We start from the raw sequence: 20,518 nt of genomic DNA on the forward strand, positions 1-20,518 counted from the left end.
TAATTTTCTTTCAAGCTTGGGTTGAAGGTGAAGTCTCAACATGTGTCATGGGCTTTATTTGGTAAATTTATTTTCTTTTCCCCTCTAGTTTTTGTGGATGATTTGACTTATCGTCGACAAATAATACTGATCTTGTCTAGATACCGCCTTGGTTACACCGGCTCTCTAGTATAAGGTTATTATTATTTGGCACGATAAGCCCTTAGCACCATATTGATTAGAGCGTGGTTCATGAGGTGTGGATTCCCCCCTCATGATTTAATTGGCATTAATACGGATTATTTAGCCCATGATGCATGTTGATACGGATCCAGATACCCAAGTACGTCAATTTAATCGATTTTCTCTACAATTTATTCTCGCCATTGCAATTCCAATTTTAGCATATTTTAAATCACTTCCACCACAATTCCAACCACCCATTTTGCAAAATTAATTCTATACACAATTAAAATCCACCTCCTCGTGGGATCGACACTCGTCACCATTGATCTACACTACAATAGATTCGTGCGCTTGCGAGTTCATTAAAATTTGCACAACAGGCAGTAGCCCTAATAAGAAGTATAAATTATATTTAGCTATTTTTTTGTAAATATTTTCAAGCAGTGGTCAGGTAATGTTTTTTAAACTTTACTTATTTCTTTTAAGAAATTGAGGACAAAGTCTCATTCAAATTGAGAGGAGGGAATTTTGACAGTTGTGGAATGTTTTAGTCTTAGTGATGTTTTTATTAATTTTAATTGTAAAAACTAACTTTGGATAAATTTAAGTCGAAGATAACTGAATATAGAGTTTAATGACTCTAAAAATGCATCTTTTTAGTCTTGGGGTTTAGTTATAAAAAAAAAAAGAATTGTTTTTTAACTTTTTTTTTCTTTTTTATCAACTTCTTTTAAGTTTCTACAACCAGTTCAAGCGTGATCTCTCCAACTTCTTTTATTATTATGCTTTTATTAATTTTTTCGCCTTTTTGCATGCATATCTTTATATTATAAAATATTGAGGATAATTTTTAGAATAGATTTGGGGTGAGGTCTCTTAATATATATATATATCTAAACCTTTTTCTTTAATAACTTATCATCTTATCCCACTCCAATGTGGAGTATCACCTTATGTTTTATGTTTTCCATCACCCAATAATATTTGGAAAATTAGGAATTATTATATATTCATGAAAATGGTGCAATACCAATTAAAAAATAATAAAAAATATAAAAAAAAAAACTTGTAATGTCTAAAAGATCTCTACTTTTGAAACATATATTTTGTTTTTCTTATTCCTTTTTTTGTTAGCCATATCCCTAATCTAAGTTACATTCTTGTAAAAGTCATTCCTAATTTTAAAGAACTGAAGTCTAAAGTAGAAGTTGGTAATATAGACTAAAAGATGTCATTATGCATAAAAATGAATACAAATAATGTTATTGGTTTCAGAAATAATATGTTTGACTTGAGAGCATATTATTTATAAGCCGTGGGGTGGGTATTATTCTTTCATATTGGTGAGAGTGTACGATATTATTTTTCTATTATTTTCTCTCAATTTACCATTCCTTAGAGTGACTGTTTTTATTGGCGATTATTTTCTTTTGAGAGTGGCATTGTTTTAAGCATGAGATTTTGGGTTTTGACATGTTATTTTTTAAAGTAGCTTGGTTAATATAGATTTGATAATTGATCATTTTGCATGAGTTTATTTGATTGATTTATGTGAATGTTTAGTGTGGGACTAATTTTTTTTAGGTCGGAGATAATGTCTGTACTTTTTTTTTATTGTTATCATTAATCGGAATAAAAAAGTAAACATAATTACCCTAAAAAAACAAAGAAGAGGAAGAAGAAGATTTCAATTTGCATTTGAATTTCACTTGATAATATCGCTTTGATTGCTAAGGTCTAGCAATAAACATGTTGCAGGGTAATTAACATTAGAAAATGTATTTTTCATAAAAGTTAAAATTATCATTTTTTTTCACCTACAACGTTGATTAATGAGCTCATAACTTATAAATTATTTTTATGTTCCCTTAATATAATTTATTTTAAATTAAATTATAGTATGTTAATTTATATTTCAGGAATAAGGAAGTATCGGAGTTGGAAGTGGGAGACAAAGAATATGGATTAGATTAATATAAAAATTAAAAAATTAAAAAAGTGAGCCACTTTGTCAATTGATAGTCAAGTGGCAGCCAATAATTGTTATAAAACAAAATAAATAATTAAATAATAATAATAATAATAAGTAGGAGTTGCCTAAGGTGAAACTCTTAGTAAAAAAATATGATTTAGTCAAATTCTATTTTTAATTATATAAATTAAATTATTTTTTATTTAATTTAATCCATATTTTATATTTTGAAATTTCGATTTATCGTAGATAAATAAGAGAGTTTGGCACAATAGATTCTTAATATCTTAGTATAAAGTATTGTAAAATAGTACTTTGACTTTTGTAAACAAATTGAGCACATTAAGTACTTAATCCATGATAATATTAATGGAAAAATAATGTTAATTTATTAATTAATCTTTTGCACAATAAATTTAACTAAAAAGAAATTGTTAAAATATATCTACTACTAAGAATGAACCTATAACCCTAACAATTTATTTCCATAGTTTCACTTAAATTAAATAGGGTGTATTTAAATTTTATTTTTAGTTCTTAGGTAATTTAAAGGAAATTACAAATTTAATATTTTCCCCATGGATTGACGCCAAAGTCAACAGGTTATGTTATAATTAGACATTCTTATACTTGGGAGTCTATCAACATTTTTTAGTCTTGTCACATGTGCCTTTAGTCAAATGCAATAGAATCAAAAGTTCAAAACTCAAGACCATATTCAATAATAATAATAAACTTATAATAGTGAGAGAATGTAATACTAACTACTAAGTTAGACCCTGTGGTGTTAGAATTCTTTTTTAATATTTAACAACAACAACAATATTAAATTTTTCTTAAGGGTTAATTTAATTGTTAACTTGGACTTACATATAGTCATAGACCATAGCCTATGATCACATTAATACATATATTTTATAAAATTATGGTATATATAATTTTATTTATTAAAATTACGGTATCATCTATTCATTTAATAAATTATGAATATAAAACAATTAGAGTTTTTTTTTTTAAATTAAGAATCAAATGAATTTAAAAAACTTACGCTAATAAAATATATTAAAAGATTCAATTTCAATTTTAAGTTTACTTTTATTAAAAAGTCAAATGTGCTTATTACGAGTATTTTCACGTATTGTGTTTTAATTTATTTCTAATCATGCTGTGCTTTTAAGGCTCACTTGCCTAAAACGTGCTTGTGCCATGCTGTGCTGCACGGACACGTGTTGCCTAGCCTGTTGGCCATCTCTACTTGTCAATCGATTCATAACCCTTCGAACACAAACTATTTCTATTTGAACCCCTTTAATTGTAGGAGTACATCGTGGATTTGTCGATTATGCTGTGGTCGGAGTCCGACTCAATTTCTCAAGGGAATACAAGTTTACAACATTCACCAAAAATTTGGCATGTACATAAGTACAAACAATTTGACATTTCAAGTTTGATTTTCACTCTCTCTCTTAAATTCAAGCTAATCATGTCGGCAAAACAGAGCATTTGTACATCAATTTGATTTCCATTGAAACATCAGTGGTTTGCTCAACTGTATTTGTAGGATGTTTTCAAAATTTTGATTTTTTTTTTTAAATTTTTGTGATCCATCGTTATGCTAAATAGTGAAGGTGGTATTGGTATCGTGACATTTTTTCTTTTTTCACATTTCAGATGATTTTGATATTGTTGAGGCAGATGCCTTACGCTTTAGATTATGGCTTGCTAGTGAGATTTGTTTATCTTTGTTGATTGTTGAGTCGGATTCGTTGCGGATTGTACAGTTAACAACGTAGTACTAGATGTTTTGAATTACTTCAGTTCTGTAGTGTATGTTATTATCAAAACATGATTTCAGGATTAGAGATGTGTCAAGAACTTGTTATCACACAGCGGATGTATCGGTTAAATTTGCTTTCCGTTGCTGTGAAAGTAAAAGAAGAGATTCCTTTATTCGTTTATTTATTTTAAATTTGAGTAGAAGAAGAAAAATCTATTTCAGACTACTTTTTGTTTTGCAACGTCTGCGTTCTCTAAGATTATCTGTTATTTTTCACTGGATCTCAAGGAATAAAAAAGAAGCCTTGGCTGAGATAACTGATGTGAAGAACGGTTCTATAAGCTGTATGTCATGCACATAGATTGCTTCTGGCTCCAACATGGATTCCCTGTAATTACGATGAGGAAGCTGTGGACGAAGTTATTAAGTACGTGTTAGACATAGTAATACCAGTTCAGATGGAAAAAGCCTTCTATGCATTGAAGGGTATAGCTTGTTATGTGAATGACGCTGATATGCAAGGGTTTGTGCATGCATACTTTCATTGTAGGTGGTGAGTAGATCAAGAAGGCATGTGGAGAAGAAAAGGAGTAAACTGCAGATAAAAATGTGAGCTTAAGTGTTCTTCAGCAATACTTTTCTGGGAGTTTTAAGGATACTGTAAAAAGCATTGCGGGTGAGATTTCATGTTTAATGAAAGTTTATGCAGGTTCATATGTTTATCGTGATTTGATTTTTTATGAGAAATTTATTAAAATATTTATAATTATCTTGAAAAAACAGTCATTGTAGCGTAGAACAGAATCATTGCCATTGTTCATTTGTTTTGCCACTGTAAATAACAGTAGCTAACCTTTTGAAAATGCAAACAGTTCTTGACTCTGTTTGAGGATGCAAGATGGATTAAAATTTGGCCCCGCAGCAGGTGGTTTTGTGGCAGCTGGTTCAATAATTCAAGAATTTAAAGCTCGAAAAAGTTCACTACTGAAACCGCTGCCATGGGTTCTTATTACGAATGTCACTTTGTGTCTCAGAGTTGAAATTCCTTGGCTATATGGATACAAGAATGGACGGTGATGATGGAATTATCGAACATAACCAACCTACTACTTCGGGCATGACAGACGGATCAACGGCTCTGATAACATTGGTCTAAAATAAACGTAAAAGCTACTTATAAAGAAGATATTATCACTTCAAGTTTGATCCTGCCACAGGGTGTTTCGAACTGTACGAGGAAGTTGCAAGGAGGCTCAAACTGCAAAACGGAACATTTCGGCTCAAGTATTTAGTCATCGAAGAGGAATGGTGATGCTTGACAGTTACTCGGATTTGCAGGAATGCCTCGAGATATTGAATTTCGTGGGCGTAAGAAGTATGAAGTTCTTTGTTCAGGATTTCTATTCCGCTCTGGGCAGCTCCGGTAGTCGTAATTGCTTCTCGGCAGGCGTTTTGTAGCAAATGGGATGAGCTCCAGCTTTTATACAAGGTGATATTATCCCCATGGAGGTCACAAGTGGCCATGGTCCTTCGAAAACTTACAGGTGTTTCCAAGTTTGGTTACAATCATTAACTGTTATCTGGTTGAAAAATGATAAACGGTGAGAGAGGGATCCGTTACCCGGAAGAGTCAATTAAGGGGGAACATGATGTTTAAATTACAGTTCAAATATATGGTAATGTATGGGTCTGTATACGTAGAAATAGTAATAGGTGTAGAATAGATTCAGGTGCTAAGGTCTTTCTCTCTCTCTCTGTATATATATATAAAACAAAAAATAAATAGATAAAAAAGGAAGACATAATTATTTATAATTTCAAAATCTTGTATAAAAAAAGAAAATAAGAACAAAAAGGGATATTCCGAATGAAGTATGAACAAAAAGGGATTTATGATTTATTTAAGTAGAGCTTTTGTTAGTAGAGCTTTTGTAAATAGAGATTTTACAAAAAAAAAAGTTATTTGTTTGATTGTCAATAAGAGTTTTTGTTAAAAATTTATGAAATTATTTTAATAGGCAAGCTTTTTAAAATTATATTATGAAAATAATAAATAAGATTGTTAAATAAATAGAGGATATTTTAGATATTTTGACATTTAAAAAAAACTTTTCAACCTCTACTTCCAAAAGCTCAAAATTTGAGCTTTTACTAGTAGAGGTAAAATAACTTATTTAAACTTCAAAATCTCTATTAGTAAAACAACCAAACAAGAACAAAAATTATGATAAGAGCTTATGGGATTAAATAAGCACTTATGGTTATTAAATAAGTCATAGCAAACAAGCATTTAGTCTAAATGTTCTTTTCTTCATGGTGAATGGAGATTGCTAGTAATTATATTCATTTTTTTCTATTTTACCGCAAAATTGTTTTACCAAAACATATGTGTCACCACTATATATTTAGCAAGAATTTATTAGTTTGTTCCAACACAAAATTTAGAACATATTTTTATTTTTTAAAAAAAACTTCAAAGCATATTTTGACTAATGCATGTTTTATCCGTATAGATGTCATATTTACTACTTACATCCTTATTAGATTTTTAATTATGTGTTTAATTAAAAATATAATATAATTTCAGAAATTTCAAATAAGAATATAAGACACTTTAACTATAAAATTAATGAGTGATGATACAGCCACAAACTCTTGTACAAACTGATTTTGTACAAACTGATGTGGCATTAATTTATTGGTTGAATGAAAATAAAAAATAATGAAAATAAATCATGTGGGCCAAGAGATATTTAATACAACCAATCTTATCATGCCACATCAGTTTGTATAAGATAAGTTTGTACAAGAGTTTGTGGCTATATCATTACTTTAATTTATTTCTGCACAAAAAATTTGGTTTCTAAACTAGCAGTAAACTAATTCAATTTTGGAACTGAGGAAAGTACTAAACTTTTCATAATCAATGAGGGGCCTAAAGCAATCTTATTTTTAACACTCAAATGAGACACTTTCACAAATTTAAAGGAAGTAAGATCTGATTTGAGATTGTTTTTAAAATTTTTTTTCAAGCCAGTTAGGCTAGTGCCCCCCAAGTGTGCCCCCCAAGTGAGGGACTTAGATAGGTGTGGCAAAATGAATAAACGAATCAAATTCGAAACAAATTTGTTGGAATCAATTGCTTGGATCATCGTATGCTTGGCATGGCTGCGCGAGACTATGGCCTTACTTGGAATGGTCGAGTGCAGCCATAGACTTGCTTGGAACAGTCGCATGCAACCATGGGCTTGCTTGGCAATGGCCGCGCACAGCCATTGGTTTTGCTTAGCATGGGCGCGCGTGGCTATGGGCTTGCTTGGAATGGCCGCGGACTTGCTTGGAATGGGCACACACAGCCATGGATTTTGTTGGACATTGCTGCGTGCGGCCATGGGTTTTGTTGGGCTAATTTTGATTTAAAAGTGTGTGAGAAAAAGGAAAGAAAAAAATGACAAAGAAGAAGATGGACAAGGAATGGAATGAAGAAGATAAAGAAAGAATAAGAGATAGAGAAAAAAAAAATTTCCCTTTTTTTATAGATTGAGAATTTTATTTCAAAATTTATAATTTTTGTTTAAATTTGAGAATCTTCAAGATTGGTGGTGAGATTTTCTTTGTAATTGTGTGTAGAATGAGGTTTTCAGGTGGTTTTTGGTTGGGTTAACATGAAACATTCTTGCTTTATGAGATATTATTATTGAGATTTTGATTTATTTTCTAAAAAAGAGATTAAAGGGTATTTTTGTCAACGATGCACATAAAGTTTGAATTAGTTTTATTTTAGAAATAGGAGGGGTATAAAAGATATATATATCCAACATAAGTACAACAATAAGATAACATATTTTATAATTAACAAGGATATTATTGTATTTTAGTGAGTTAACATTAGTCAATGGTTAAATTTAACATATTTTGTGGGACAAGTTGAAGTTTTCATAATTGTGGGGATAAATTCTAGTATGTCAATCTAATAAGGGGGTAGGATGAAATTTATCCTCTTACAAGATGCAAACTTATTATCATTTATAATTTCTATATTAACCTTTAAACTTTAAAATTATATATATATATATATATTTAAAGATAAATAAGTAATTTAATTAAACAAATAATGAACCAATGGATCATATTCAATTTGTGTATGACCCATTTATTAAACAAATCCTAAATGAATAAATGAATTAATGTCCTGAAACCCAAATTCAATTCGTTTAATTAGAGAATCGAATCAAATTCACTCATTTTTTAAACCAACCAATTTTTTCAAACCAAAATCTATTTAATTTGCATTGAATCAAATTGAATAAATAAATTCTGACCCAGACTACCAGCCCTAGATTTAGACGTCCTTTTTCCTTAAATAATTAAATTCTAAGCAACGGGTGTAGATGACTTCAAATCATGCATGCACTTCTGCTTTTGTAGTGTTCGGCCACTTGCTTGATTTTCACTTCTCTGGGCTTTTGTGATAGACTGATAGTAGCAAATGTGTCTTTTATGTGTAATGTACTCCCTTTTTATAGTCAATGCCTCACCAAGCAATCCCAGTAGAGGTGTGCTAGGATGTGCCTTCTAAAGAATCCATATTTTCAAAAATACTTAATATATCTTATTTTATAACTTTTTGATCTAAATTTAATGCCTTTAAAAATATATCCATATTAAATGCTCAACAATAGACAAATTCCTGATTACAAGGAATTAAATAATAACAATTTGATCCATGTATATATAGGCTTCATTCCAGGCAGCCTTTACATGAAATTCCTCTCATGCACGCCACTTTGCTTCTGTTGCCCCAAAAAATTATATTCCAAGTGATCCACATGATCTAGACTATTATAGTCAACTAGCAAATTCCTAAAAAATAAGGAATCACAATTTGAGCACGTATAAATAGGCTTTACTCGAGGGAGCCCTAATCTAGAAACACGGTAATTACCATTTACCAACAAGAAGAAGACGAGAACAAGAACATCTTCCATACGTCTACGGATTGGTTGGGTTCGGATCAAAGTAAGGTTTCATTTGTTGTAGAAGCTTCTGGCCTCGTATATCTACAGTAGTAGCTTCCAAATTCATCTAAAGATCACCAAAGTAAATTAATGTCTAATAAATCGGGTACCTTAAAGTCTTTAAGTAAATCGGGTACCTTAAAATCTTTAAGTAAATACGGTTTATCCCAACGGGATTACTAGCTAGGAAAGAAATGTAAAGGAGAAAATTTTCGTTATTTTTCTTCAACCCCAAGGGATAATTTTCAAGAGTATGAAAGAATTAAGATAATGACGATATTTTTTATTTCTGACATGCCCTCGTGCGCGGAATATAACCGGTCAAATCTCATGAAACCTTGGATCATAAGAATAACTAGAATAAAGTAAATAAACCAAAATCAGGCATTGTGAATAACTTGTGGGAGAATGTATTGTTGAAAAAATAGCATGTATATATGCTATTTTGAGGGCACATTTTGAGTGAGTCCCACTTAACAAAAGTGGAAAATCTTGTGAGGTTCGGATTCTACTCCGTTGATACTTCAAAAGTATAATCTTATTTTCTCAAAATGGTGCTAGGGTGAATGAGAAATTGTCTCTCAAAGTTCACCCTTGAAGTTGGAAATTTGAAAGGAAATGAGGCTTATCCCACATGAGAAAAAGAAGCCTAGGAATTAGTTTTTATATATAAACACTTAACCATGTATGAGTAAGAATTATAAGGATAGATACTCTCTCCACATGCGCGTGCGCAGGGGGGGTGCAAATCCAAGACCAATTTGGTTGAACTCGTGTGCGTGCGTGAATGTCAGCCCAAAATCATCCATGCAAGCTTGGCGCGTTTTTTATTTCCTTTTGAATTTTTTATTGTAACAGTTTCGCGTTTTGAATTCAAAGGATTGTAACAGCTTCAACAATTATTTCTTAGCTGTTATATAATTCACTTTTTTTTTTATTCAATTTTGAAATCAATTCAATGAATTGATTTGGTTGTTATAACAATTAAATAAAACATATTGAATTCGAAAATTCAATACAAAGCAGTTGTTAAATCCTCGGAAACAGATACCAGCAGACCTAAACCACTCCAAGAGGTGGTAAATCTGTTTTAAGGAAACTGTCCTCTGCAGGCCTCGGGTTTATATTACTGTTTCGGTTTCCTTCCTCTTCTGTTCTTCATTTATTGTTCCCGATTGTTGGTTTACATTGTTGTTTAAATTAGCTACTATTTAAATTGTTATCTCACTGTGTTTGTTTTATTGTAACATGTATGTCAGACAATTAGTGGGAGAATTTCGCCCAAATAAAACCTCAAGGAATAAGATTGTTATTTCATTGTTGCGAAACATTGAACTTTTTTTTTTAAATTATTGTACTATTTTTTCAAAGTCTTACAAGTAGACTTCCATATATTACTATTTTTTATAAAAGTCTTACCAGTTGACTTCCATATTTTTGTACTCATTAGTCATTACAAAATATTAAGCAAAGCTACATTTGCCTCCTATAAATACATCAAACTTACAATTAATGATACCCAAATCATTCAAATTGAATCTCTTTCCGTCGTTAAAGCAATTAATTTAATGGCTTCTAAGCTCTTCTTTCTCAAAACATCACCTATACTCATTGCTCTTCTTTTATTTGCCTATCCATCTTGTGCGGCAGCAGATGTTGATCCAACAGCCCCTGTCCCACCAGAAACCATTTGCATGTGCACTCCAAACCCTTCCGATTGCAAATCGGTGCTCCCTGCTGCTTCCCCTAACCAAACCGCAGATACCTACACCTATTGTCGCTTATCCATCCGCAAAGCTTTAACACAAACTCAAAAATTCCTCAACTCAGTTGACAATTATCTTAAATCCGGATCCACATTATCAATCAGTGCAATCCGAGCGCTAGAAGATTGCCGTTTACTAGCTGATCTTAACATGGACTATCTTTCAACCTCTTATCAAACTGCCAATACCACTAGCCAAATTCTGCCTACCATCCAAGCGGATGACGTGCAAGCTCTTCTTAGTGCCATCTTAACAAACCAACAGACCTGTTTCGATGGCCTTCAGACCTCTGCTAATTCCTTCGAGAGCATAAACAATGGCCTCTCTGTCCCTCTACTTGAGGACATAAAACTTAGCAGTGTCTTGCTTGCTCTTTTCAAAAAGGGTTGGATTGGTGATCAAAAGAAGATAATAACTTCATGGCAGCTTTCTAGCACGCAACGTCTGGTGGGTCAAAACGGACGTTTACCACTGGTAATGTCTGACCGAATACGAGCAATTTACGAATCTGCAGTAAGAGGGAGAAAACTCTCAAGTACTGGTGATGGTGATCAAGGCGTCTTGGTGACCGACATTGTTACGGTTGCTCAGGATGGCTCTGGAAATTTCTCCACCATCACTGATGCTATTAATTTTGCTCCAAACAATACTAATGTTAGCAATGGGTACTTTTTGATTTATATCACCGCGGGTGTGTATCAAGAATACGTATCCATTCCTAAGAACAAGATCAATTTGCTGATGATCGGAGACGGCATCAATCAGACAATAATCACAGGCAACAGAAGCGTCGTTGATGGATGGACTACTTTCAATTCTGCAACCTTCAGTAATCTACCTACCTACCTATATATGTATATATAGAGCCCGCTTTCAATCGGGGACAAGTTTACAACGTTATAAACTGTAACACTTTTCACCATATTATAACGTTGTAAACTTGTCCTTGATTTTAGTACAATTCAAGGTTTTTGAAATTAAAAAAAAAAAAAATATATATATATATATATATATATATAGTAGTTTTCTGGTCCGGGATCATAAAGTGCGGAAAACATCCGGGAAAATTTTAAAAACCGCGGGGTTTTAAAGGCTTAAAACTTAAAGCGCTTAAACCGCACGGTTTATATATTTTCCCGGACGTTCCCGTACTTTAAAATTCTGGATTAGAACATTTATATATATATAAATAGTCTTTTTTTAGTGTGGGTGTTCTCATTTTTTTTCATGCGGATACACTTTAAAACTGCAAAGTATAAAAAAGTTAATTTTTAACTCTCTTAAACCGCATGATTTTATAGTTCATTCAATAACTAATTCTTTTAAAATTTAAAAGTGTGTCCGTATTAAAAAAAAAATGTGGACGTCCGCACCTAACAATGATATATATATAATTTGAACCTAATTATTCTAATGAGTACTTATAAATATATTGATTAATCATTGCAGTTGTTGTGGCACCAAACTTTGTAGCATCGAGCATAACTTTCAGGAATACAGCTGGACCAAGCAAGGGCCAGGCTGTGGCACTTCGCAGTGGGGCAGATTTTTCTACGTTTTATAGCTGCAGCTTTGAAGGGTACCAAGATACTCTATATACACATTCTCTAAGGCAATTCTACAGAGAATGCGACATATATGGCACAGTTGATTTCATATTCGGAAACGCTGCCGTTGTACTCCAAAACTGCAATATATATCCCCGGCTGCCACTGAATGGACAGTTCATCGCCATTACCGCCCAAGGTCGGACCGATCCTAACCAGAATACGGGTACGTCCATCCATAACTGTACGATCACAGCAGCCGCTGATCTTGCTTCGAGCAATCAAACGGTGCAGCCATATCTGGGGAGGCCTTGGAAGGAGTACTCTAGAACTGTTTACATGCAATCTTTCATGGACAGTCTGATCAACCCAGCTGGTTGGCACGAGTGGAGCGGCGATTTTGCACTAGCTACGTTGTATTATGCGGAGTACAATAACACAGGGCCAGGATCAGACACTACCAATAGGGTGACGTGGCCTGGTTACCAGGTCATCAATGCCACAGATGCAGCCAATTTCACCGTTTCTAATTTCTTGTTGGGGGACAATTGGCTACCGCAAACTGCAGTGCCTTACACCGGTGGCTTAATTTAGTAATTAACCTACTCATTCCGTGTGAAGCAGTTTTACATTTTTTTTTTTTTTTACACTATGATTTATTCTGAAGTTGATCGTGAAATTATATCGTCTTTGGCATGCTTTTTGAAAGGATGGCTGTAATAATAAAGCTAACCCTGAAAAATAAATTATGGCTCAACTTATCTCGTCCCTATGTAGAGAATACTTGTTCGTAATCCCTTTGATTCTAAAACTTTTGTAAGAAAATTAATTACCAAGTTATTCGTTTTTTCAACTTACGATATCTGAAATCAATTAAATTTATATTTGTGCCCTTATATAATTTTAATGCTAAACAAATAATAAACATTTTAAAGAACATAAATAATACAGCATTTTATTATAACATACATTATGTTTAAACAAATACAACCCTTTAGTACCCTAAATTGGAATATGTTGATCAAATTTATTGTAGTTTATGGTGTTTTAGGTGAAAAGTATTCATAAAAATTTATAAATACAAATTATGTTAATTAGAAGAAAATAAAATATAAAAACTAAAATAATCTACTAGCTACTATATTATCACAAGTTATAGAGATGAATAATAATACTAATTAGTAAGTTTAATTTAGGTAAAATGATAATAAATTAATTTGAATAGGATATTTTGGAGAATATGTTGTAATGATATCACTCATACTTTTTAAATTAAGTAAAAAACTAAAAAATAAAGCTTATCAACTTAATGACTGAAAATTTTCATTAACTTTAAAAAAAATAGATTTAATAATTTAACTAATTGAAATTAAGTCAAATTAAGTCATTAAGTTAGGAAAAAGAAAAGGTCCCTTACTCTTATTTGTTTCTATTCAATGTTACTAACTTATTTTATTTCTTACATTAGTATATTGATGTAACAATCGAAAGAAATAAATATTACTCTTAATTTTTTTTAATTAATCCCAGATTCAACGGTGAAGCCAAATCAATTGATACTAATGTCACATAAGACAAATATGTAATATTTAACAGAAATGTAAGAAATGCGTACTGTTGAATTTAAACAAACTTATACAATAATTATTCAAAAAAATTGTTTTGAAATTAAAAAAAAAAAAAAAAAGGACTTGTGATGGAATACAACCTCTTTGTTTGTCTCATTGATTACTCCTGGGCTTTTATCTCTCACGCTCTTTTATTTTAAAGTTAGCTTGACTTTCCAAAGACTTCTATAGTTGTCTTCGATTCGCTTTGTACAAGTGTCAATCCGTTTTTGAATGGAAGATTCAAGTTCGAATGCAACCTCTTTCTCACTTTCCCTCAATTGTTTTTCTTTTGAATCAATTTTCTCACCACAATCTTTAATCAAATTGCCCAATGCTTTCAAGTTCCAACCACTTCTGCTACATTCAATATTTCTCCAAATTCTCTTGAGCTAAACATCCTTCAAATCAGGGGTGGCTTTAGGTATAGGCGAATAAAGCAGTTGCCTTAGGTCTCATATTTTAAGAAGCCCTCATATTTTTAGTATTTCTTTAATAATTCTTTAATTAATAAAAAATTTAATATGTATTTTAAGAAATCAAAAAGTTTATTAAATATCTATCTATTATTAATTATCCTACAATTAAGAAATATTTTTGATAAAAAAAAATGTATATTTGGGAACCTTAATTTTAAAGAAATATAATTAATAATATGATTTAACCATTAGTTCATGCATTATTAATATTTTCAAAAAATTATTTACCTTTTTAATTATTCAATGTTAGAATCTTGACTTTTAGTATTTCTTTTAATTTTTATTAAAAACCTTATAATCTCAAGAATTAGTAAATGAAAAAAATTTCTTGTTCTTTTCTCTATAAAGAAAATTATTATATTCATTGGTTCATTTAAAATAATTAGTTTCTTAAAATATAAAGTCCGTTTTTACTTTTGAACATCAATTTATCATTTCAAATTTTTATATTCTATCATTCTAAATATTCTATTTGAAAATAATATTGTCTTTATTTGTTTGTTTGTTTGTTTGTTTTTAACGGTTTTAATGGAATACAAAAATATATCTTCTTCATTATTTTTTAGGTTCTATTTTTAAATTTTTTTATCTTTTTTTAATTATTGTTGAAATTCAAGAATAAAAGATGAAATAAATTTTGATTCTTTTTATATATCTTTGAGTATTGAAATTGTAAAATAAATAAAGGTCTCATAAAAAAATTTTGCCTAAGGCCCCTCTAACTCTAAAGCCGGCCCTGCTTCAAATTAAGCAAAATTTTAACTGAATTCTGCTCATTCTCTTTCAATTGATGCTCACAATTACGTTCTATTTCAATTGAAGTTCTTCATCACAATGCCACACACACTCAAGTGTAAAATGCCAAGAAAGCATATCCAGGAATTATTTTTGATCCGCTACTAATATTATAACATGTCCCCTATCTCAAAGAGAATGCAATTATTGACCAAAGAATTCAAATTGACATTTTCCCTCTGTTTGTATAATTAAAAAAAAAACTAATCTACCTGTAACCTAAATATTATTTTTTTACTAATTAATTAATTAATTATCTACTATAATAAATTAATGGTGGAGATTAAAACATTTAAATCTAAGAGTCTACAACAACCACACTAGCATTGTTGTAAGAGTCATATTGCATCATAGAGAAATCCATCTTAGAGAAAGTTCAATTATTTAAATTTTTTAAAATATATATGAAAAGAAAAAAATTATTCAAATTAAAATAATTTCCCTTAAATTGTTTATTCATCGACTTAAAGTATGGTAGAAGGGATTGATACATTTGCGTAACACAACAACATCAATTATTCAGTTACACTTAATTGAAAACTATAAATTAATTTACAATTTAAAATAATATAAATTAATGAATAGTACAATTTGAACTCAATTGAAATTAAACAAAACATTATTAAATTTAATTTTGTTTAATCCAATCTCGTTTATTTAAATAATCTATTAGTAATTCAATTACAATTAAGTCATAAAATTGTATGCATGCTTAGTGCAGATTCTTTCACTAGTCATGTTTTGATTCATCTGATATCATATCATGTTTTTAAGGCATATATGCCTCAAATTTTAAGCCCAACACAGCCTACATGTGAGACGTTCCATTCCAAGCCGTGTCTCATGTCACCGATTCCTAACATTCTTCATTACAATTTACATAGATACACTCTATGACTGAAAACACACCTCAATCACTAATATTCAATATATTAGTATATGCAATGTAAATTAATTTCTTTTTAATAAACCTACGCATTTGTTCAAATGGAAAAAAAAAAAATCAAAAAGTATGCATGATGCCATATCATAGCACTTGTCAGACTTACGGCATTACATATTCTGAGAGTGTAGATGTCTCTTAATCTTTTCTTACCTCATATTATATCAATCCAAACAATCTATACTTGAGAATTTGCTAGAAAATCACAGGGTACATCGAGAGTAAGAAAACCACCAATATACAAGATACTAAGATTGTAAATGTTGTGGAAGCGCAGTGTTGAGCAAATATCAATATTACCGTGACTGCTACTTCTAGAGAAATATAAATGTGATGTAAACAAATGTAAAGAAAAAGACACAATAATTTTACGTGGTTCGGCGTAAAGCCTACGTCCACGAATAAAAACTGGAAGATAATTTTATTAATGAATGAGAATTTATAAAATTGAAGAAAACTCTCAAAACCCAATACCGAATACACCCAAATGAATCCTCACTAGAACACTCAAGTGGAAGCTTTCAAATCTCTCAAATTGTTTAACTTGCAATTGCTCTCAACTCTCATACTTGGGATGAATTTGAAGCTCTTCCCCTCCTCTCTATTTATAGGCAAGTAATGCTTACTACCTCTTCCAATTTGGCTTCAATTTGCCAAGTTGACTTAATCTTATAATTAATAATTTTTTAAAATTAATAATATTATCCAAACCATAAATTCATTCATTATTGGTCTTTCTAAGAAATAAAAGTAAATTTTTAACTTTTTAGTTTTCTAAGAAAACTTAATTATTTAACGTTAAAATCTTTGACTTTTATTATTCCTTTTAATTTCTATTAAAAACCGTATAATCTTAAAAATCAATATATGAGAAAATTTATTGTTCGCTTCTCTACGAAGAAACTTGTTGCATTTATTGGTTCATTAAAAAAATAGTTTCTTGAAATACAAAGTTCATTTCTATTATCTGACTATCAATTCATTATCTCAACTTTTTATATGCAACCATTCTAAATATTTTATTTTAAAATAGTATTTTTCTTGTTTATTTGTTTGTGTACTTTTGTGATAATTCTAATGGAAGTAAAGAAAAAAAATATCTTCTTTACTTTTTTTTAAGTTTTATTTTTAAAACTTTTAGAATTTCTATATTATTATTGAAATTCAAGAGTTAAAGAGTAAATAACTTTTGAACCCTTTTATATTTCTTTTAATATTGAAATTATAGAATAAAAAGAGGTCTTATATAAAAAATTCACCTAAGGTCTCAAATACTTTAAAGCCGGCCTTGTATGGTTATCACTCTTATATAAGTTTATGATATTAGTAAGAATTCTTAAGAATTCCTTGGTATACAGAAACATTGGTTTGGATTTTACTTCTTCTTTTATAATATTGCTTTATATAATTCGCTTGCAAGTGTTTGGGAAAAAATAGGCAAATATCTTAGATTAGGTATACATAGAATGCGGCCCAAGCTTCATATACCAATGAATTTTTCCCCAAAAAAATTATTAAAAAAAAAGTGCTCTAAAGACATGCAAATATGTTTGGGTTGGTGATTCCCTCCTCCGACCCTCTTTCTGTGAAGACAACATTTTTTTTTTTTTCCTTCCTTTCCCAATAAGAGAGTTCTCCTACAGTAAAATAATTAGAAGAGATAAATAAATAAGTACAAATTATCTATTATAAATAAATGGCTAGTAATTATCTATTATACCATATAAATTTTAGAGATTCATTCATCTCTCCCGAGCGTTCTGATAAAATAAGCAAAAACTTAAGAGTTATCCTGTGATATTATTATTTTACTACCTAATATTTTCTGACGTATCGTTATTTTACTACTAAAAGTTTTTGACAATTTTTTCCCACTATTTTTTTTTTATCATTTTACCACTAAAATGTTAAAACTAACAGAATTTTCAATATAAATTTTAATAAAAGTCTATTTAACCCATAAATTGAGTAAGTATAATTTAACACTATAAATTAAAAAAATTAAAAATTAATTGTATACAAAGAAATAATATTTTTATTGATTGATTATTTTTTATATTTAAAATAATAAATTGATAAAATTATAAATATTATCTATCGAGGAAGTTTTAAAGTACTGAATGTATTGAAATTTCTACAATACCTCTGTGAATTCATCATTTTGTTAATGAAATGAATGGTTTGATGGTAAAATGATAAAAGTTGGAATATTAAGTGGAGAAAAATAATTATAAAAAAATTAGTAATAAAGTGACATGTAAGAAATTATCATTAAATCCAACTTTGAAACGGCGATAACATTCACACATGTCGACCTTTTATTACGCTGTAAACTGTTGATAGGAAACTTTTGTTTGATTCGATGCCACTGATACTTCCCATAACCTTCATGTCCCATCCATGTTCTAACTCAGCACTAGAATCATCAAGCTTGTTTTAACAAACTAAATCCCCACTCTTTGTTTTCTTCCAGCTATTTGCTCCCTTTATTGAAAAAATAAAAAATATTAGTTACTCTGCTGCAAATTTTTTTGGCCAAAAGTTTATTGTCACGACAAGTATCGGAGAAAGTTGCAATATTTTCTTGCCGCGACATCATTCATCAATCATCAATCATCAATCATCAATCATCAATCATCAATCATCAATCATCCCCATTTCAATCCCATTCCAACTTTGTCTCAATTGCACTGCCGGGGGCTTTTTATGCTTTCTGCTTGCTCATCATTGTTATATGCAACAAACTATAAGTGATTTAATTTAAAACTGAAAATGATTTGTCTCGAGTACGTAGCCAAACGAATTCACAAATCGAAGTAGTGATGATTCCTAAACGTTAATTTCTTTAACAGAATTAATAGATGAACTAAATCAAATTTAGATTCTTTGAAATTCATTAATCGACTATTGTAGGTTTATGACATTATATGGCAAATAATAATTAATGAAGAACAAAAATCAAGCAAAATAAACTATCACAAATGTATGGTCCTAATAGTTTTTTAAGTTTCAAACATCTTAACTTTAAAATTCCCATCAAATTACATACCCATTAACAAAATTAAAATCCTTTAGAATAAATTTTTTGAACTAAAGTGACTTCTCAAATTAATTTCACATTTTCATTAAATCGTTCAATGATGAATGACCTTCAACTCCTATTCGTTTTGTTTATTTAGCTAATCAAATTAAATTCAATCCATTTATTGAATGAATCAAATTTTTCTCAACCCTAACTTTATGCAAATCAAATCAAATAAACGAATCTAATGTGCTCTTGGTTTAATAATGAAAATTTTTATGTTTTGCTCTTCATGGGTTCATTTGTGTTGACGAGGAATTCATTCTCTTCTTCTTAATGCTGCATCTGATGTTCTTATAATATATTCATGACATGATATGAGTAAGAATTTGTTTGTATGTATGCAGAAATCTTAGTTTTGGATTTTATTATCTCTTGTTTTGTAATTTTGCTTTAGTATCCTTTCAAGATTCAAGTGTACTGGCTTTTGTTTTTTAGATTTTAATTTGGCAACTTAAAATATCTTTCTAATCCTAAGCACTAATTCCAGTAATTAATTAAGAAATTATCACACAAGAAAAAAAAAATGTAATATCATCTTGCATTGCTACTTTTAGGTGGAATGTTTATGTGTACTTTATATATTTGATCTAATAGAGAAGTTGGACCCATGAAACACTGGTAAGTTACAGGGGATAGTCAATCATGCGGGCGTGTTGTGTAATCTTAGAGCCACCAGATCTATCAAGCAATTTGTCTTGTGTTAATTAATAGTTTTTTCTTTAGTAGAAAAGACAATAATATTTAAATCTACAACTGGAAAAGCATGATCACATACTGAATAAAAGGAAAGAGGCTACTTTTAAAACATTGTTTGTTTCCCATCAAAACAAAACAATATAACTTTTTGAGATTCACAACCATTCTGTATTTCCCTGAACCACCCCCCTACCCCCCAACCAAAAAAAAAAAAAACAATATTTTTCAGGTTCACAACCATTCAGTTAACGATGCCAAAGAAGGAGCAATCTCCGATAAAGCATCCAAACGAAGAATCCTTGAAGTTCTAGTCGAAACCCTCACTTCACCATGAGGAAAAGGTATTGCCAAGTAATCACGAGCCATCCTTGAAAGAATAGGATAAAATGCAGCATTCCCACGCCACCAAGCTAATATGTCGAACTCTTTGACTGGTGGAATTTGCTCTTCGTCAAGATGAACATCAACAAGCTCATTTTCATTCTCCCGCCACCAAACTTTAATGCCAAAATCTTCAGTTACTGGAATTTTCTCTTCCAGATCAGATCAAGTTCTGATTTTGGTGAAGCTGTGCACGGTCTGTTCTTAAGACTTTGATCGTTTTGTCTAATTGATTTTCAACTAATTTTTAAAAAAAATTAAAGTAATCTGATGCCTCAGATTTGTGA

General features: G+C 30.4%; 1 protein-coding gene across 1 annotated transcript; it reads left to right on the forward strand.

Moving 5' to 3' along the window:
• The first annotated feature begins 10,500 nt into the window (after nucleotides 1-10,500).
• Nucleotides 10,501-12,839, forward strand: LOC18048071 (probable pectinesterase/pectinesterase inhibitor 20). Its single transcript, XM_006442883.1, has 2 exons — nucleotides 10,501-11,527; nucleotides 12,148-12,839. The coding sequence occupies exons 1-2, from the start codon at nucleotides 10,501-10,503 to the stop codon at nucleotides 12,837-12,839; spliced, it is 1,719 nt and encodes a 572-aa protein (XP_006442946.1).
• Nucleotides 12,840-20,518: the final 7,679 nt, after the last annotated feature.

The sequence above is a fragment of the Citrus clementina genome, unplaced genomic scaffold (assembly GCF_000493195.1).
Source record: "Citrus clementina cultivar Clemenules unplaced genomic scaffold, Citrus_clementina_v1.0 scaffold_3, whole genome shotgun sequence".
Taxonomy (NCBI): domain Eukaryota; kingdom Viridiplantae; phylum Streptophyta; class Magnoliopsida; order Sapindales; family Rutaceae; genus Citrus; species Citrus x clementina.

What these genes read in the sequence shown, in the direction of transcription:
- LOC18048071 (XM_006442883.1), top strand. Translation starts at nt 10,501, where the DNA reads ATGGCTTCTAAGCTCTTCTTTCTCAAAACATCACCTATACTCATTGCT. An exon ending in TTTCAATTCTGCAACCTTCA is followed by an intron (nt 11,528 to 12,147) that starts GTAATCTACCTA and finishes TAATCATTGCAG; the next exon opens with TTGTTGTGGCACCAAACTTT.